Source organism: Pleurodeles waltl, chromosome 1_1 (genome assembly GCF_031143425.1).
Source record: "Pleurodeles waltl isolate 20211129_DDA chromosome 1_1, aPleWal1.hap1.20221129, whole genome shotgun sequence".
Classification (NCBI taxonomy): Eukaryota; Metazoa; Chordata; class Amphibia; order Caudata; family Salamandridae; genus Pleurodeles; species Pleurodeles waltl.
The window spans coordinates 982,341,453-982,363,204 of NC_090436.1; the positions used below are offsets into that span (position 1 = coordinate 982,341,453).

The 21,752-nt window shown below is 43.9% G+C and overlaps 1 protein-coding gene across 6 annotated transcripts in view; it reads right to left on the minus strand.

The window, feature by feature from the left end:
• Positions 1–21,752, minus strand: part of FAM13A (family with sequence similarity 13 member A) — an 848,928-nt gene that overhangs the window by 194,170 nt on the left and 633,006 nt on the right. For all 6 annotated transcript variants that reach the window (XM_069230260.1, XM_069230261.1, XM_069230259.1 and 3 more), the window contains one exon: positions 2,230–2,380. In XM_069230260.1, the coding sequence (XP_069086361.1) occupies positions 2,230–2,380 (151 nt within the window). The remainder of the gene's footprint in view (positions 1–2,229; positions 2,381–21,752) is intronic.

Genomic DNA, 21,752 nt, shown 5'->3' on the forward strand with positions numbered 1-21,752 from the left:
CAATAGAAAACGTTTCATGCCAAAAGGCTCAGGGAGTGCTGTAAAAGAGAGGACGTTATGTTCCTGCAGCATCGTGATGGCCACCACACCACCATTAGAGCGCAAGGAAACGTTTGATGGATGCAGCCACTTAAATTCCACACGGACTGTCCGTTTCATAAAACAACGCATATCTACGTACTATGAGCAAAGAGTACAATTAAAAAAATCTGTACTATACATTAACAAGTATGAAACTATATTGAGGAAGAGACTCACCAAAGAAGCTTTACACCTTTTCTCATGTCCATGTGTTCTGAAACCTTTACTTTTTTTTTGGTCTGTGATGGAGACAGTTCTAGCTGTCTCGCCAGCCTTGTGTGCTCCAAAAAAAATCATGATAAAAATACATGCATCTATGTAGGCAAAGAGGTATTTTGCCTACATCAAGTGTCAATCATATTTTGTACTTCCAAGCACCACTGCATACAGCAGGGGGAAACAGATAAGTCCACTCGAGCCATTGGGTCTTTTCAATGCAAGTGTTAGCATATTACTTGTATTAGCAAATATCAGTCACATCTGTGCCAAGCTAAGAAGGCCAACTCTGCTGTAATTTCTGCCTTCATGTCATTGTTTATTTTATTTTTGTGATGGGCCAGTTCTTTAATATACACATGCAAAATATATTTCACAGGTATTCCAACTGTGGGGGTCACCCCGTGGAGGCTGTGGCTTAATTTTTTAGAGTGATGCACTTACACATCTAAGAATCTTGTAAGCTCTTACCTTTTAATGAGACAAGTGTGGAAAAAGCTACCTTTCGCAGCTGGCTTTTGAAAGAACCTCGAGATAACCAAAACCCAATTAATTATCGTGCTAAGGTTATTAGCATCCTTGTGTGGGGTAGGCTGGAGATGTGGGGTAGGAGCAGTGCAAGGGCCGTCAGGAAGGTAAAGTTGCAGGAGTCTAAAGGGTGGTGACACTACAGATAGGGGGGGGTGGTGCAGGAGCCTGGAGAGATGAGGCAATGCAAGCGGTTATCAGTGACTGCTGCAGGAGCTAGGAAAATGTGGAAGACAAGAAGAATGGTGCATTCCTGTCCCCCTCATGCCAAAGGTGCTCCCCCAATTCAATAAAGTTGAATACAGTTCCAAGCCCTACACATCAACCTAACTCCCCAAAATGTAAACATGCAAGTTACATGTATTAGCAGCAGGATCATTAACCCACCAAACTACCTAAGCGGCTATCCGGAATATCACTATTGATGCCCAGCAGCATACTCAACTGTGTTTCGCCGGGTCTAGGTTACACAAGATAAAGAAGAAAATACACAGGGCCCAAACAACCGGCAGCATTTGCCCAGGCAGGAGAAGTTCAAAAACAGCGCCTGTATCTTGCTCGGCATCCGTGGAGACAGAGGGAGGGGTGCTTTGCTTCAGTGGTGCGGAACAGCCAGGCGAAAACAATAAGGGAGGGGTGAAGTCAAGTGCGTTTCTCTTTCTTTCATAATTAATTCTTTAAAAAATAAAATAAAAAATAAAAAAGGAAAAGGGGGAGCCACTTCCAAAACAGCAACAATAGATGGACGCAGATGAGGGGGAGGGGCGAGCAAACGCACAGATCCTTGTTATGTAACTGCTGACATTTACTTGTCCTGACAAGCGTGTCTAGTCACGGTGCCAAATGTACTGCACTTGTGCAGCGAAGAGCGGGAAGAAGAAATGACCAGGATGGACGGAAGCCTTAAAAGAATGGGGGGAGAGGGTGGGCTGTACTGGAAACGCATTATCAGTGCTATGAAACCCCTGTCCGTCTCTTTCTTGAAGTCTTTCGGTATCCACAAATATAATCCAGCACTCGGATGCAAACTCGACAGTTTATTAACCGTGGGCACACTGTGCGTTTATAGTGCACAACAGCCAGGATTTGTGCAGGAACTGTTCTTTTATGGTGTCTGTAAGTTTAATGTCCTTTTAACATAACATAATTTAATATGAAACAGCCATGAATATAACTTGGTGAAAACGTATATAACCCTGAATTGGTCTAACACTGTCTTCGTAGTATGATAGTATATTGTATTAGCTAAACTGCGCTGATTTTATCGACTGCGCAGGTGTTTAAGTCCGAGCCAGGATTCGAACCAGTAAAGGACATGCAAGGAGGGGGGGGGGGGGGGAGACTGCTGTAAGGACAGACACCCAGAATTGATTCCTAATTTCGATAAAGCGTCTAAAAGCTTACCTTCCCAGTGGTTGTCTTCGGAGAGAGAGGTCAAGTCGAGCCGCGGCACCTCGTGGGCGAAGCCCTCTCCCGCAGGCACCTCCGCTTCTTGGTCCCGCTGCGGCCGGGCCTCGCCGCCGCCCTGATGCTCCGGAATCTTCATGCTGGAAACCTGCAACAACCCAAGAGCGGGGCTTAGAGAGGCGACACGCGCCAGAAACCACCGCGCAGCCCTCAGCAAAGTTCAAAGCCACAACAACAAGGCCTGTTGCTCCCGGTTCACAAGCGCCCGCTCCCCGGCCAGTGACTCACGCGGCTAATGAGGAATGCGAAAACATCCGCCCCTCGGCCCTCCCCGACCCCGGCTTCTTAAGAGGGGGCTCAGACAGAGTATTGATCATCCGCGGTCCCGGGGGACGCAGGCGCTTTCTGGGACTAACACCACCACAAATAGCGCGGCTGCTGTTGCTAGGGCGATGCTGGCAGCACAGCGCGCGGCGACCGCCAGGCCTCAATCGCCGCGCCACGCTGGGCGCTGCACGGTGCCCCGGCTTCATGCACTCCTCCTGGGCCCTGCGCGGGGAGACGCAGGAGTACTTAGGGAAGACGGAGGGGAGTATTAAAGCAACCACACAAATTCCGCCGGCTGCAGGGGTCTGGCCTAGCACCTCAGCTGGAAGGAACGCAAGCCGTGGCGACGTGCCAGAAAACAATGTGCCAACAGACATGAAGTTCTTCCTGCGCATTTACTCCTCACTCAAAGCATGCATTCTGTGTGGTGTTTTGTATGACGGATGGTTTACCGCTTGTCTTCGTCCTACCAAAGTTTGAGTGCACGTCATCACGTGGTTGCATTCTACATGTTAAGTGATATCAGTGAGGCCAAAAGTTGCCTTTCAAACATCGCGCAGCGGTCCTTTGCTCAAATGCACACGCAACGATGCACTAGTCTAGGCGCCTAATTACATCCTTACGGTAATACTGGACATGCAGCTTTCAGCAGAATAACAACGTACAACTGTAGACAGCTACCGAGGGCTACACTGAATGTTATTTGCCGCTGACCTCGTGACTTTGAAGAACCTTAAGGAAGGGCTGTCAATTGAGTGCAATCAGCTGGCACGATAAATACAAAACACGGGATACTGGCTCAGATAATCAAAACGGTGATGATGCTGACACTAACTACTGCTTGCCTCTACATTCTGAGATCTGTGGCACAGACGAAAAGCCTGATCACATTTATTTATCACTGTTATATGAGATTAAGGGACCTGTAGCCAATGGCTTTATTGTTCACCTGCAGTTGCCCATTAAACGATGTTAAATGCCCTTGTGGTCGTTATGCACCTTCAGATCAGGCAGGCACTTAAAAGTTTCAAGGCAGGCACTTAAAAGTGATTAATGCCTTCTGCAGTGGGTAGTACCCACTGCCACTGACAGAACACCAGTCTTCTTCCATTTTGGTCATTCAACTTGTAGCTACATTTTAAACACTGATCTTCAGCCCCAAGGACTTTGTGCACAAAGCCTGGCCTCTAGACAGGCCTTTGCTCACCACGGCAATCCCATTAGTTGATACAGTGATGTCACCGATGGTTCCTTGCAAAAAGAACAGATAAAGGACGGTAGGCTGATCGATGTCAACCCTCTCCCCCTTCAGCCAGAGATCTGGGCCTAAACATTTTAAACACTGATCTTCAGCCCCAAGGACTTTGTGCACAAAGCCTGGCCTCTAGACAGGCCTTTGCTCACCACGGCAATCCCATTAGTTGATACAGTGATGTCACCGATGGTTCCTTGCAAAAAGAACAGATAAAGGACGGAAGGCTGATCGATGTCAACCCTCTCCCCCTTCAGCCAGAGATCTGGGCCTAAACCTATCTTTTTTTGCCCACCATGCCACCCCAGTTTGGACCCACCATATGACCCTGCTTGCCATCAGAATAGTTCAGCCCGAACTGCCAGGCCAAGTCCTCGCTGGACTGGAAATAAGCACCCTGGTACTATTTTGGGGTATCACTCCCCCTTAGTTAAGCTGCACGCCTCCACTATAAGTCACTCCCCTACTCTGCAACAATGTATTCTACACCACTCTACTCTTAACCACTGCACTCTATGCCACTGCATCCTACTCCGTAACACAGCACTCTTCGCCACTGAACTCTATGACACACTACTCTGCACTACTTCACTCTACCGAACTCTATGCCAGTGCACTCTACAGCAATATACAATATGCTGCACCACTCTATGCTACTCTACACCACAGCAGTCTATGCCACTCAACTCTACACTTTATGCCACTGCACTGTATGCCACTCGACAACTCTGTGCCTCTGCACTCTATTCTATGCCACTCTGCGCCACTCTATTCTAGTATGCACCACTCTAATCTACACCACTGCATTCTACAATGTTCCACTGCACACCGTTGAATTCAATGCCACTGCATTCGTGTTACTGCACTCTAGGCCACTATACTTTGCCACACTCTAAGCCAATACACTCTACACCAGTCCACTCTACTTCAGTGTATGCCACTCTACTTAACTCCACAGTATGCCACTCTAATACACAACACTCTGCCACTACACTCTATAATACTCTACTCCACTCTTCGCCATTCCACTCTACAACACTCCACGCCACTCTCTTCTAAGCCACTAACATTTAGCCATGCTGAACAGCAACCATGCTAGTGTACAACAAGGCAAACGCACATAGGCAAAGTCAATACCTCTTGCACAGGCATGACCTATTGGCTTTGCCAATGCTTGTTGTTCTTGCCATAACACTCCATCCATTTAGTGGCATTCATATCCTCTCTATGGCGTATTCCACCTTCTTACATCCTGCCCCTTTCTTACACCTTGCCTGCCCCTAAACAGTCAACCATTCCATGAGACATCTGCTGAAGGTCAACTGCAGGTAGAAGGGTGATTGATGGGAGGAGAGGCCATAAATCCAAGGGGCTCACAACATGCTACTAAATCTGTGTCCTTACTTCTGCACTGGTTGTGCCTTCTATTCACAGAACTGTCTGGATGAACCCACACTTTTACACTTACAGGGAAACGATCCAGTACTGTCAGCAGCAAAAGCGTTGCGACCCAGCAATGGTTTCCAATCACACATACCAACAAGCATTTGCAATGCAATAGGTCTAGCATTTTCTTGAGATAGAGCTATAGGCATTGTAAATTCATAACTGGAGTTTTCTTGCCACATAAATTGGTCAACCCTGCCTCATATTTTCGTCTTCTCTTGCCATATAACTCAAGTGGTCCAGCATTTAACTAAAGGACTTCCATTTACCTTCTTCCTCTATATTAAAACATATACAATTATCATGTAAACCTTTTTCGGAAATAAATGTTCAGCATTAGAGTGTAATGCTCAAAACATCATAACAAAAATAGAATTTGGGAAGGATTGGAGGGTGAAAGGAAAGAGGGAGTTGGGAGTCAAGATAGAGAGGACAAATGGCATAGTAACTGTCATAGGCCCTGGAGTAAGAAAGGAAAATGGTTGACTGCAATTTCAGTAAGAAAATACAGCAGTAATTAGAGTTGACTGAGATCCATAGGTCTTAGGGCCCGGTGATACTGCACCTGTTGCTCACTGATAACAAGGCCTCATGAGAGAAAGCAGATGGGGCAGAAAAAGAGAAGTCAAAGGAATTCAACAGACAAAAGGAAGAGAAGGGGTCGTAAAAAAATAAATAAAGATGGGATGGAAAGAACAAGAAAATGAAAACACAACTAAGAAGAAATAGAGCAAACGTGTGAGGCAAAAGAAAAAAGGAAAGGAAGCTAGTGAACGAAAGATAAAAGAGGAAAAAATAATGAAATAAGTGTGAAAAGAAAGAGAAAAATGAACACTAGAGAAAAAAGAGAGATGGTGAGAGAAACAAACAGCAAAAGAACCATGGCAAGTATGCACGGACACATTCAAGCAGATACAGAGTGGGAAAACCAGTTTGACACCTTGGGTCCTGACACATAACTTGTGGCTTCCACATGTAGATGAGAACAAAAGGAATTTATAGTAAAACGTTAATTGGCAGCTAAAGACAAGAAAAACACCAGAGAAAGGATTGACGAAAATTCTAAAAAAAAAAAAAAGAGAAAGGACACATGATCAGTCAAAAGAAAGAGCAAATAAAAAAAACAAAGAAAGAATGAAGGGAAGAGAAAAAATTGTGAAAGAACGAACACCTGAAAAAAGAGAGGAACAAACAAGGAAAGAAATAACCACGTTTTTGCAAGTTTGAAAAAGGAGGTAGCAAGAGGAAGAGGGAAATAAAAAAAAAAAAAGTGAGAGAAGAAAAAATAAACAGATCAAAGAAAGAGCGGAACTGTTAATGTGTGGACCCTAAGAGCTGGAAAGAAAAAACTTGAGAGTAAACAACGGAGTGGAATAGGTGAAACAGCCCCGCCCAAATAAAGGTGGCAGCTAAGAATAGATTTAAAAGGCTCCCCCGTGGTCTCAAACAGAAGGCAGACTGTGGAACAGCAGGGGCATTGCAGAATAGCAGGAGTTGTGTGTGAACCCCAATACAGCAATATTGGGGCACGTAAGATCAGAATTGGGGGTATAGACAGAGCTGTGTCCTGGCCCAGTGCTGGAATAATAGAAAGGCAGCGGGTGAGGAACGAGAAACTGAGCACCATGTAACTATAATGGGGCGCTGCAGGTTAGGGTTGAGGTGCACTGACAGAGTTGTATGTGGGCTGCTGTATTGGAATAGCAAAAGGGAAACAAGGTCAGAAGTGACGTACGTTAATGGAGCTATGTGTAGAACCTACTATTGGTATGCTAGTGTTGCAACGTGTTAGAATGGAGGTGCCAAGGAGAAGCTGCGACTGGGGCCAGTATGGGAGTGTCATTGTCTCTGAAGCGAGTCCAGAAAGGCGTGTGTGTGAGCCTTTAAAATAAGAAGAAATGAGCCCTGAATGTTAGAAATGATGGATTCTGCCGGCGCTGTGGTGGTTCCCATCAACAATAGCACTAGATGTTAGACTTGAGGTGCAGTGGTTGAGCTGTGTTTTGCTCTTTTGGGTCTGGTATTGGCTTGGCAGTGGGACTGAATATTAGATTTGAGCTGCTGTAATGGAACTCTATGTGAGCGGGTCTCAGTATAGGAAAGGAAGTGACCTCGCTTGGGTAGAACTGAGGTGCACTGATGGAGCTGTGCCCGAGGTCCTACTACTGGAACAGCAGAGTGTACTGACTGTACGAACTGAGGTACTCTGGCAGACAGTGAGCGGTGTTCTGGCTCGGGCATGGCTGAGGGCTTGGAGTGTGTGAACCAAGGTGCACTGATGGACCTGTGCCCGAGGTCCCAGTACTGGAACAGTAGAGTGTACTGACTGCAAGAACTGAGGTGCTTTGGCATACAGCATGTGTGGGGTTCCTGGCACTGGCACGGCTGAGGGCTTTGAGCGAGCAAGTGAGGTGCACTGACGGAGTTGCGTCCGAGGTCCTAGTACTGGAGCAGCAGAGTGTGCTGACTGCAAGAATTGAGGTGCTCTGGCAGACAGTGTGTTTAAGGTTCCTAGCACAGCTGAGGGATTGGGTGTGTGAACTGGGGTGCACAGATGGAGCTGCAAGTGGGATCTCAGTATGGAGCAGAAGTGGGCACTGTCTCTACGGATTGCGGAGCCCTGGTGGAGCTGGGTGCCTAGGCTATTAAGCAATTACAAGCAATCCTCCGCCCTTGCTCTCAGAACACAGGTAGGCACACTTGGTAAAGAAAATCCAAGTCAAGGAAGGGCGGGAGCCAGGCAGATGAGAGAAGGTGCACAGAGCACAAAAAGACCAAATGTGACCAATATAACAGCCTGATTTACAGCCTTGATTACAGCTAACCTCGAGGAAGAATGCTTTGCAAATAGAAAGGGAGGCTTCCCAGGACAGGAGCAGGAAACAAAGTAAAAAAAACAAAATAAAAAAAAAGACAAAAAAGTACCCTACAGACAATATACACCGGGCAAAGTGTAATTAAACAGTAGTTAGACACTGCTCCACACAAAAGAAGGAGGCACAAAGATGCATGACTGACCACTAGTAAGTAAGGATTTTTAAATTAAACTGAAACTAACAAATGAAATAGCTGGAAGCTCACAGAAGAAGTATACTGAAAAGTATGCAAGAGGTGGTATGCTTATGCTCAACCTAAAAAGGGCAGCCAAGGTCAGTGGAAAAACATAATAACTTGATTCAAAATAAAAATATATCGAATAAGTGGAAATAAGGCATATTATTACTGTTATTAAAGGTTTGACCTCCCTGCAAAACAATGCTGAATATTAATTTAGGTATACTCCCAGCCTTCCATCAATCTAAATGCTTTTTTCATCAAATCTTTAACTCCTTAACTCTACTTTAACAGTGTTTTAGCTGCAAGCATTTTTCTGCTTGAAAGCACAACTGTCTTAGTCTTTGAACAAATTTAGTGAAAAAAGGCAAATAATGTGGAAGTCCAGACACACTGTTTTGGTTACCCTAAAAAGTCTTTAGTTCTGTGTTTAATTCCAAAGCGCAGAGTCTTAATTAAGTACAGGTCACAAAGACAACAGTCCGGTTTAAGCCAATAAATTAACCTGGTAATAACAAATTAAATGGATCGATGCAATAATAAATTACGGGCACAAAGAACACAATTTACCAAATTAGTTACTTACAGGTAGTAAAGGAAAGAATATGATTGCATACATGTGGATTTTAGTAGAACATGTGGCAAATGTAAATACATCGTAGCTAAGTCCCCAAATAAGATTCATCATAGTGGTAGCTGAAATCCTCTTCATTATTCGATCAATAACCAGGGCCAGTGGAAATATGTGGCAGGAGAGGGTCAAATTATGCGGCAGGGTTGACTCAATTATGTGGCAAGAAAAGGCAAATTATGCAGCTTAATGCGGCACATTTTGTAATAGTATTACTTTATTATTTCATCATATTTTAACTCAGTAACTCTATCTGGATACTGGCTGCACCTCGTTAGTACCCGTTTAACACCCAAATGTAGCAATAACCACCAGAAAGTGGGCCAGTCCAGCTTTGCTGAAGGACTTTCCATTGCTCAGCAACACGTGTAGCTGCCGTTTTAGTAACCTTTGAACCATTTGGGCTAGAAACAATTTTTTTTTCATGAACATCTGCAGATTATGCAGCAGATGATGAATTAGGTGGGAATTGCGGAAAATCAATCATTATGTGGAAAACCCAGCAGCCGCACAATCTCAATTACAGTAGCCCTGTCAATATCCAAAAAGCATACAGGGTACAATTAAGCTAGCAATGGACACAAGAGAAAAAGCATTATTGGCAAAGCCAACTGGCCTGGGTTTAATGTCCTGACACATGTTGCGTTAGCACATTGCAGCAAAACATCCAGGAGGAAGCCAGCAGGGGTGTACAAAGAGGACTAAACTAGTCCTGCATGCAGTTCAATTCAAGCACTTGAGCAGACAATAGATAATGCTAATAAGCAATAGATGAGAGATGACTACTCCCACCAGGATGTACAAAGTCATGATTGACAAGGCCTCAAGCCTATGACCGAAAGAAGCTGATACATGAAAACAGATGGTTGAAATGGGATGGATTAAAAGCTCACTCATACTGTAAGTGAAAGGTCTATCTGGCAGCTATGATGTCAAAACACAGACAAAATATAACAGTTGCTATTTTAATATGTGACCATACAGGAAGGCCACAGAAGCTCCCTCTCTAGCCCAAATAATGCATCTGCACCACAAACACGCATTCTGATATACATTTCTCAATGTACTGATTTTGTGGTAGTGTGTGTGACAGCCAAATGTTCTACTGTACAATAATTGTTTCAGTATATACTCTTTTTTTAAACTGATAAGGATATAACAAAGTGCCTCAATTACTAATCTGCAATTTTATAACCCCAATTCTGTTTTCCTAGTCGGACAAACAAGATTAGACCACCTTATGAGACTATGAGATTCTTGAGGTCGAATACAGGTCTATTATACTAGTAATTCCTTCTTCTTGTGGGTCTGTAACTACAAGAAGCAGCTTCTTGCAAAGGGCTTCATGTGTGCAGTCTGTCAAAACAATTCAGAATTTCTGTGACTTCCTGAACCTTCACTGTAAAAGTGCTAACCTTTGTTATTGTCATCTTTTTTTCCTGGCCCAGTGATAAGCACATGCTAGCAGATGAATATAACAGACAGGTTCAACATTCTACTGAGGTGAGGAGGATATTCTGTCAGTTTCAGGACAAGGAGCCATCAGAGTGAATAAGACTACCCTCCCCCACCGTTCTGGTAAAAGGCAAAACCTACTTCCAGGAAGAGTAGAACCATACAGGAGCAATGGTGGATTAGGCTCCAGTTTGCCCATACACACACAGGTGGACAAACATGCTACTCGGTCTAACCAGGTGAGTCCTCCAAGCAGATATCACACTATGTTAAGGCCCGAAGCAATACCTTATTTCGTCTCCTGGCATTCGTGCTTAGTAGCTTTGTTGGCTTGAGCAGGTTCTCACGTGAACGGAGCTCTAGGGCGGCACGTGCAAAGTTGCTTGGCTATCAGCACATAGCTAAACAGCCTCTGGAATACAGCATCTCTGGGTGTAGAAGAGGATCCAGTTTAGTGGTAGCACCTCAGGTGACCCCTCCCCCCCCCCAAATCCAAATAACAGACCATTAGACCGTCAGTTCACACGAAGTGGATAGCCACAAACTCATGTTCATTTTTAACAAACCAGGCAACCAAGAGGCTGTACACTCGTGGTATAAGTGCGTCATTGCCTTCCACTGAGTTGGGTATACCGGGTGAAAGTCAACTTGATACATTTTATCTAGTGGCTGCTCATTTTCACTGTACTCAGTCTATTCTCTTAGTTCCGGATAGCTGTTCCTAATTGCTGTCTTACAAGAGCATAGGGCTCCTGTACATTGGAAAGTGCCTAAGCAGTGCCGCTTCTTTCCATGGCAAGGGGCTGTGTCTGCCCAGGTCAGAAATCCCTGGGGGCGATCTTCCTGGAGGGTCAACCCTACAATAGGCTCTGGTGCTTCTATTTGCTCAGGACAAGTGGAAATGGGGCTGAGAGTACCTATATGGCATATAGATACAGTCACTTGAGTGGAAAATTTTACCAAAGACTTAGGGGCCTAATATAGACTTTGGGAAAGGCTAGGAGCAGGGTGCCAGGCACATGAGGAGCCTCACTTCATGCTTGAGGAAGAACTTCTTTCAGGAGGATTACTAGGCAGTAATGGAATATGAGGATGTAGAATAGAACAGAACAACAACAAAGTTTCTGTTTCTCATAGGACACAATTCCACACACCGGTCAAAATACTAGTAACATTTGACCTAGCGTGCGCCAGTGAAATTGAGGGAGGATCTGCTTGAATGAGGACTGAAAATGTCCTGGTAGTTTACAAAGCGATTCCTTTCTCAAATATTCAACTGATAATCTTTCACAAACTACCTTATTGACTATGGGTAAAAGTGGCTGAATGCGGCACTCTTAACCTGGAACTCACTATGAATCAGGAAGGAACATCGAGAGGAAAGTCACGTCTTTAACATTCTAACGGTGTCTGGACTTTCACAGCCTTTACTTTATGCCCAGATACAGTGACACTACGTGGTACATGCACAGTAACTGGAAAGTGTTAATAGTGAATACTTAAGAAACAAACATTTGCAATGCAACGGGTCTCGCATTTGCTTGAGTTAGAGCTATTAGCGTTGTAAACACCTAACCAGGCTTTTATTGCCACACAAATTGAAAGCAAAAAAAAAACGCTATGTAAAATGCAGCGTAATGGCGCTGAAACTGAAAACCAAAAAACCGAGTGTGATCGCGCTATGTAAAACCCAGCGCGATCATGAAAACAAAAAATATAAAGGAGTCCGGAAACCATTCTGAAAACATGGAGCCTCCTATGTTTTCAGCAGTCGGCCGGTGCGCTTGAGGAGGGTTAAACACGGAAAAAGGCATGACATATGCATGCCTTTCACTAATGAAATCAAGCGGATTTTAAAAGGCAAGCCCACAAACCAATGGAAGTGACAGACATGACATGGGCGTGGTTAAAAGCCCAAAGAGCGATTACAACAGGGACTAAGCGCTTGTGCGCGCGACCATAAAAACGAGATTACATATTAGACATATATGTGACCTATAGTATCGATGTACTTCAAATACCCTGTGTTGAATATAAACCTTTTTTAGATGTCTTTCCATTCAGAAAGTAAGGTTTTGAGACCTGTAGAGACAAGTATATTCCATAGTATGTAGTCTTCTAACCATACTTTCTGAATGGAAAGATTTATACAAACTCTCCCCCCATGCCTGGTGGGAATCACTACTTTTCATTAGAGGAGCAGACAACTCCCTAAACTCACACTTGAACACAAATTATAGAAGAAAGGAAAAAATATATCCCAAGCTTGATACGTTTTGTGCATAAACACCCTCCATACCCACACCCCTTGCCCACTACAATTCCCTCCCCCATCCTGCCCCCTCCATCTACCTTAACCCCACACAAGCTCCCCTTCTCTATCTTTAATGCTCTCTATCTTCTTTTCTGCTCTCTATACACTGAGCGTCCACAGTTTAAAGGTGGGGAACCTAAGTTTACTAAGACACCCTTGCTATTATACATCAACTCACCAATACAAACATTACCAAACTTCACCAACTACCTATGCTACAACTCACACCCACATAACCAACTCTTACTCACCTCTGAACCTCACCATTAATAAAGCTATGTTGGTGTTCTCAGCAGAGCTGTACACACCTCCCTCTGGATTAACCTGTGTTTTCAATCATTTAAAATGGCTGTACTTACATTTATCTATAAAATCTTAATAAAACGATTTGAAAAACAGAAACAACCTTTTTTTAGGTGTTGTCTGCTGACATAATCAGCTTGCAACTTAGTAACATTAAAATAGCAGGTGTCACATTTACCCAAATCAATGTCACTGTTTTTTAAGGGCTTTGGGGAAGATGAAATATCGTGTTGGCCCAGCTCAGATTGAACAAACAACCTTCACAGTTCACAAACATCTGCAGCAGATGTACTAACCCACCAGACTAGTTAATTTGTTTTTAAAGTTGACAGCTACGGTCACCCTCACTCATAAAAGGTGTTCCTTTAGGAACCACGGTTAACCATATCCATTCGCAATACTTTTCAGCCAGTTGTTGCTTAGGTACTGTAAAAACCGAACAACTAGAGGATAACATAGCCACGGCAACTCCACTTGCTGTGTAAGTCGTCAAAATTTGCTGAGCGATGATTTGGTTTAATGGAATCCAATTTTCGGTACTCTACCCAAGTTTCTGCTGCCTTAATCGAGCGTATCTGCTAGCCCTACATCCCGACAACTCTGAATGCCTTTTCATTTACTGTAGGTATGTATTTTCGCCCCGCAGCAACAAGCATCAGGCTTACCAGGCACAAGGAATGTAAAACTATCCTGGAGGAATGTAACATGTTCCTGACCTTTTAATTCCTCATAATTCGATCTGAATAAGTGGTTGTTTTTAGGAGTGGGGTGGGGGTGGAAGGGTGGGGGGGTTTGATTGGGAGGTCCACAGTAGGGGAGTGAATGTGAGCAGTAGAGTAGATATTAACTGTCTGCCTACCTTCTAAACACCACGACACCTCCTCCAGCAGATGACATTTTGGATTACTATTTTCAACTCACCTTATCTAAAGGCAATATTAGTGACCACACAATATCAAATGTCTTTCCTGGCAGCAAGCAATGTGGATTATTTTCATGTCAATCTTTAAACCCTGAAGGCTTGGCTTATTTTTCAATAACAACCATAAAAGCAAGGAAGGTAATCAGAGCAGGGCTCGCAAAAAATTGAAAGATTGTTTCTGAATATTATTCAGGGCTGTCTGTTTTAGAATGCAGTGCTCAGCTTCTTCGTACAGCTATGTATGAATAATGTGATATGGTGGAACATTAACATTTTCAGTTAAGCACAATTCTTAACGAGCATTTTGCAATGCTAATTGGCCTGGCTTATCTTTACATACATGTAAAGCAAACTAGCACTGCCAATTCTCGTTTGAACAGCTGGTCAAGATCAAAACTGAGGGGGTCACTGGCGGTGGGACTGTCACAATATGACTGTGCGGAGCTGCCACGGTCAGACCACCGACACCACCAGGCTGCCCCAAGCCGGCAGCCTGGCGGTCCCGGTGGATTCACATCCTCCAGGGCAGTGCTGCTTGCAGCGCAGTCCTGGGGATTAGTAGTCCCCACCCGCCAGCATTTCCATGGCAGTTCACACCACTATGGAAAGGTTGGCAGAATGGCCGAAGGGGGAGGGGCACTTTGCATGGACGGTGCAGGGGCCCCCATGCACAGCCCCATTGTGCATTCCACTGCCTGAATTACGCGCAGTGGAATGCGCAACGGGTGCTGCTGCACTGCCACATTGGTGCCGGCATCAATGTTAAGGCCCTGTTCACAGCAGGACAGGCGGGTGGAAACACTGTTTCCGTCCGCCAGCCCTGTGGTGAAGTCCTATCAGGGCCGGTGGGGTTCAGGCCGCACAGGCAGTCTAATGGAGGGAAGAGGCTGCTCACAAAAACTCTTAATGACCCCCCTGAATCTTCCTGATTTCTGATACATCAAACTAGTGTTTAAACGTAGATTTCTTTAAAATGCTTGAAGAATGTTGCATCTAGAGACAACTACATTAAAAGCTCCTGGAGGGAGGACGGGCAAAAACAGAAAGGGAGGAAAGACACAAATAGGAGCAAAATAACTGAGATTGAAACGAAGGCCATCCAGGCTTGACAAGGATTGGCTCTGTGGTGTATGGTATACAATGTTGTATCCAGACAGACAGCTGAAGCGGTCTTTAGTGAGACCTCAAAAATTGCCTTCTACTTCGATATTTTTCTGAAAGCCCCAGCACATATCCAATGGGTTTACAGACTAGGTTGATTTGGAAAACCAACCTAAAATTATCCACATGATTGCATTATCTGTGGAGTCAGGAGTAGGTCACGGCAAGTAGTTGTGTACTTACAGGCTTGAGCAAACGTCTCTGTGACCCTCAAGCCATGAATTCCTTTAATTCTGCATACTAAGAAACAGGTGCTCCAACTGTGTTAATCTCGGGCAAGACTCGTTTCTGGTCTGAGAACATGGCTGCTGGACCACTATGTTCAACAGTTTAAGATTCTTTTTATTCTTTTTGGGCCTAGATCATTGTATCAGCTGGGCCCATATGCTTTTTTCTTTTAACTGGGGTGTAGCCCGTCAATTACTATTATATTTAAAAATATATCATTTATTTCAAATCAATAACAGACAATTGAAAGTAAATGCAATGGGTCTCAGCGAAGCATAAAATAGTCAAAGGCATTAACTCTCATAAAATTCAACAAGTCCGAAAGCAAAATGTTCTCTACAGGAGGCCAATGGTTCCAATAATTATTACTGCGCTGTCTGTGTATAATTTTATTTCCCTTGCCCATGCACAATATTTACACAAGATTGCATATTCCCTCTAGCGATAATTCATTATAGCACTACACATTAATGGCAAATGACAAAAGTTTGCAGAACGATAGCCCATTTGTTTCCAGACAACTTTTCTTTTTACAGCATTACATCCATGTAAGTAATGCTGTATGATTTAAAACATTTTGTAGGAGGTAACAAGGAGACCCAACAAGGCATATCTTTTCTAAATGTGCAAAAGGAGAATGTTGCTTCCATATGGTCCAACATTTAGGAGATCGGGGTGTGAAATGCTGCCAGTATTTATTTTGTGTGATGGAGGGGATTTTACAGTGCTGTTGGAGAACTGTGTTCAGGATGCTGGTTGAAGGGCTACCCAAGCCCCACTGGCAGTTCTGGATTATTACTGTGGTTGAGGCCTGTGTCAAGATGAGGGAGTAGCACTAGCAAGCAAACTGACATGCCTCTGACTGGAGGTCAAAGGAAGTTCTGATAATTTAGTGGCACTGGTGCAAGGATTATTGTCGTTTTATGTGTGCCTGTCTGTCAGAGACCCCATTTTACCAATACACCTACATACATAACAGAAAAGTGATCTTTTGCCCAGCTATGTCAACCTCTGGCTAGTGACATTTTTGCCACTAGCAGGGTGGGTGGATTGTCCTTATAGTCATAGAGTATTGTGGGCCGTTATTTGGGTTTTTAAGTAGTCCCTGTTACTCACCACTGAGCTACAACCCCTTACTGTCTCTGCTCCACCTCGGCAATATCCCCCACAACTGCTTTTGCAGGACGTGGATCTCCCCTGGGAGTGATATCTGGCACCAGCTCACTCGTATTTCAGCACTGCCAATGGTTACTGAATAGATGCACAAGCATTGGCAAAGTCAAGCTTTTCAAAATGGCCACCATGCATATGTATATTCTGGCCACCTTTTAACGAGGTTTCTTAAGGTTCGTTCGTTCTTTCTCTTTTTTTTTTAAACTCCATTACAAGATAAAAGCTGCATATGCGTGTACATGCACTGTGGTCATCTTGTAACTGAGTACGAAAAAACACTAGAAAATCCATTACAAGTGGGCTGCAAAGCATGGAGTGGTAAAACCAGCAAATCACTGCTGGATAGCAAAGGCAAGATTTATTGGCTTCGCCAATGCCTTTTCATTTATGTTGCACTAGTCCCTGAATTTAATTTGGAGACTAATGGGGAGGAAGAAAAGCTGGTTAAACATATGTAACATCGCCTCAGTTAAGTGCAAGCCTGTGTTAATAGAACCTGTTCACGCCCACAGATTTGAAAAAAAGCAGGACCTGCCTCTGGGAGATGCCTTGTGCCCAGTCATTTTTGGTGGTGACTGGGGAAGATGCACGGAGGTAAGGAAACCACTCCAGTATGTAGTTTACAACTATACTGTGTATGTGACAGGCTTTAGGAGCTCATTAACAAGTTTTACTATTGCAAACTCAGTGATATTGATTTTATTGACCTAGGAAGGATGAAAGGCTGCGTCGAACCCTCGCGGCACATGTTCCTGCAGGTCACACACAGTCCTCCACAAAGATGCATTTGTCTACCTGCCTTTCTTACTTGCTAGGATTAGAGCCTTCTAGAATGGTAGGCGGGCAGGTGGTGACTAACTTCAAAGCCTGCTTCCACTGCTCAGGATGAAAGAGAATATGCTAGTCAGGCAATGGAAATTCACTGCCCGACACAACAAGAAGAGAGAACCTTCCGACTTTCACGTTTCATTTTTTGCTCCTAGAAGCTTCAATTGTAACACAATACATGTTTCACTTTGCTTGACGCTGGTAGATTCCTGTTTTTTTGTTTTTTTAAAAATCAGTCGTTTATTTCACATTTCTGCATTTCGACGCCTCGTCAGAGGTAGTAAGCGCTATATAAATAAGATTACAATACGATTACAATACAACGAAGAAGAAAGCGCAAAAGCGTGTCAGCAGTGCTCTGCCCCTTGTGCAGCATCGCCAGCGGTGGGCTTCAGGTTCAATCATGCGCTAGGAAAGCGTGCTGGGGGCGGTGGGGACTGCTTTACTTGACGTCTTAACTGCCTCTATATTGCTCTGGCAGTGCCTGCGTGGTAAGCTCGAAAAGATTGATTTTTGATTTTGATTTTTAATCAGTACCATGTTCAGCTCTCGCTCGAAAAATGCATCCCGCATTTAAAGTAAATCACGTGACATCTCAAGACGAAGAGGGTAATTTTCTACAGTTACACCGACTACTGTTTAATTTACATTTTTAATTGCGTCTCAGATGTACTTGCCCGCTTAGAAATTAATTTTTGAATGCTGCTCAGTGCTTTCAGCATAAAGTCACTGGTACCGAGGGAGTCCGTTACATGGCTCGCTCTTTCATTTCTACGTAAGCAAAAGAAAAAAAATATTTTTAACTCCATTTTCCAATTAACATGTATTCGCTAACTTCCATATCAACTTCTTCATGCAGCTTAATGATCACGCCTCAAATCCGGTGCATGTAACATCAGCCTGGCCTGCTACCTCCATTCCGTACCTTTCTTTCCAGCAGCAATTCACAGCAATTCCATCACGGGTCTTCTCTTCAAGGAACTCCACAGGGGAATACTTCTGGGCTTATTGTCCTTTCACCACCTCTTAGGAGTCCCTCCAGCCCTTTGGCTTCCTCGCGTGTTTCTCTACTGCTCTCCCAGGGTGAACTGAGGCCTCAAAACCGATGCTTGTCGGCCTCCACAACTGTGTCGATGTAGGACCAGGATGAGAGAAACATGCCTAGTCTGAGTGAATCATTGACTATCCGAATAAGTAGTGTTCAGATTAACTGTACGTAAATGGACCTCTAAAGGACAATGTGAAAATCTGGCAAAGACCCAGTCCTCCTGGACCTCCGTGGGCCATCCCCACTCTACTGGTGTATCTGCAAGGAGGCACATGATGGGAAAAAGACAAACCACTGGCTTCGGCAAGCGTCGCAGGACCAGCTCCTCTCTCCCCTCTGCGGCCCGTTTCATGCCATTTGTTTAGAGATTTCTGGTTTGCCGCTGGCCCAAGGGGCCGCCCCAGTTTCCTCGTCTTCCAATCTTCTTACGTAGAGCACTTACTTTTTAGGCCGCTGAGCGGGGTTTCATGGATTTCTTCCTATTCAGAAAACCCAAGAAAGTGTCCGTATTAGTAATCACAAAGAATCTGGAGGAAAAACAAAGGTGCTGATTTAGGCAACAAGGCAGAACCTTTTGCCGAACATATTGCTGGCCTCCATCTCAGAGGATCAGTATGGAAGACTTGTGTCACTACTGGTGATTCCAGAGGTCACATGCCTTGCAGTCATCTCAGCCAACTTACACGTTTAAGACACTACTTCCGAGTGCTCATGTGCCATTTTAGGAACAGCCTGTGTACTTTTAATGGAAATTATTCCCAAATCACAATTTTTTCTTTCTTTGACTAATGACAGACACATTTAGTTGCATAAAGGGCCGGGCTTGCTTTCTGCTTAGATTTCTCGTCCTGAGCATCTTCAAATCGAACAACGGTTAGTGTTTTAGGCTGGCCAGACAACAGTTCTGGTATTTTCTACTTGCCAAAAGGGAAGGAAAAACGCTTGTGAGTAAATTGTGCTTTCACCTTAAGGGAATCCATGGTCCAGTACAAGGTGCGGTAGCACTTTTTTTTTCTTTTAACTGTGGCACTCTGTGTCTGAATTTTGTATCCTTGTTCTCTCGATGTGAGCATAGAAGGGAAAGGTTGTCTTGGGCCGCTTACTGCGGGAGACCAGGAACCTCTTTATATTTTCAGATTTCAATACAGCCACTAACAAAATTAAACATGGGACTGAAATTGGAACCTGTGAAAGGAAGGCACGCTATTAGCGTTTCCTCTATGCACTTCTCATCAACTTAGATAGCATGTACCGATGTGATCACTCTGGTGAATATTTTTATGCTCCCGATGCTATGAGTGTATTTTGCCCACTGATCAACATTTCCACTTATGGGCCCATTATAAGTGCATCCTTCTCCTGTGAATGCTGGCAAATCCAAAGACATATGGGAAATTAGGCTGTCAAAAAGTTAACTTCACAAAGGTCTCTGGTTCCAAAGAAAATATCTGTCAATTTGTGAATTTCAAAGTGCTAGAATCCAATGGAATGAAAAAAAGCCTTGTTCAACTGGGGCAAATCACAATAAGAGATTTCTTAACACAATTCCTAGATAGCATACAATTGTCTCAGACTTGTATAAGTGACTGAGAGGCAAACACTCACAACAGCTCATCTGTGGCAAAGAAAAACCCCGAAATATGGTAAATACTCAGCTAGAAAATCACTAAAAAACAGAGCCAAGAAGGGATGTGAAGTGTGGTAGGATAGACATGAGCACTGTGCCTAAAAATCCGTAGCAAGAGGACATGCTCCTTTTCCGTTCACACAATGGTGCAATTTTCCCATAATGGGAATTAATGTAAAAGTATTAATTGCCCCCTTCAACTACTGAGAAACCCTCACTCTAAAAACAGTTCTGTCCTGGTAAAAAGCCAAAAAAGAGTTTCCCCAATTATGTACAGAGACACGTTGGTTCTCGAAATTACTGAGGTACCAACTTGGGGACTTCAACCTAGCTGAAGCCTAATTATTAACAGGGCAAATGAAGAAGCACGAGATATCCCCACAGTACCAATCACCTGTCATTAATACCCTGATATTTTTGATAGGAGAGAGAGATGTTGAGGAACTGACAAATGAGGACAGACTCCACAAAAGCATCAACATTCAGACTGATCCAGCCTACACATCTACACTTTACCTTTCTGACCACGGAGAAGCTCTGGAAAAGGGTCCGTGCTCACTCCCCAGAATGTCTTAGATGCACAAGCCAAGAAGCATACCTCTTACACACAACTTGGCAATGCACCAAACCTATACCCTTTTGAAGTGGAGTACATCACAAATTGGAGCTGGTGCTGGGATGGAAAATAGTGCCTGATCCTAAATTAGCACTGCTTCATAGATCAGCTGATTTAGATATGAAATGCTATAAATAGGCCTTACTGTGGTTGGGCTTCCTTGTACCCAGAAGGACAGTGCCAGAAATAGGCAAGCCACCGAAGGCCTTTTGCAGAAGCCTGGTGAAACAAGATGGACCACAGTATGACTTTAGAAGTACCAGTTTATAAGACAAGTGGATGCCTAAAGAGCATGATAAGATTTGGAGTAGTGGTGCCAATACAGAGTTATAAAGCTTGATCCGACCCAAAACTGAAACAGACTCCGAGTTCTAAAGGCTATTAAACTGTGACAAGATTAGGGGAAAGGAATTTTACATTTTTTGGAATTACCTCAAATATTGTACTGTTGACTTTCTTAATACTACTGCGCTGCTGTGAATGCCACTTTTTGAATGTAGTTTTGTTTGGGCACAAAATCAATAAATTGCCCCACCCTTTCCTTCTCCTAAACAAAATATAGATAGACTGATAGATGCACTGTGAGAAAATCCCTCTTTCTATCACATTTGTGTTACTGCAAACCATGCCATGGTGCACTACTCCATGACACCCCAAATAAGGAAGCACCTTCTGGCCCTTGCATGCTGCTGGTGTACGGGCCACTGGTGAGTTTAGGGAAATGAGCAATCTACTCCTCTTCGACTACACCAAACTTGTTCTGGAAATAACCCCCTCCCCCCCGCCCTCCACCGGACTAATGCCAAACGGACTACAAATTGCCCAGAGAACGTTTCTCTTCCCTAGGGCCCCCTTTTCATTTAGAAATAAACGGACAGGCCTATACCTGCTCTCCTTTAAGTTACTGTAGTTCATGAACGCTCTCCATCAGCGTTTTCTGAGCTGATAGAAGTCGCATACAAAACTGCTCCAAAAAGTAATTAAAAGATTGGATTTCTAAACCCTCTGGAGCATTAGTGATATCTCACAGCACAGGTGTTTGATTTCAAGAGAACTTCGTCAGATACATCTTCAGGCTTGCTTCGATGGAGGATTTTGAGCTCCATAAAAAAAAGACGAAGATTGATGTTAAAAA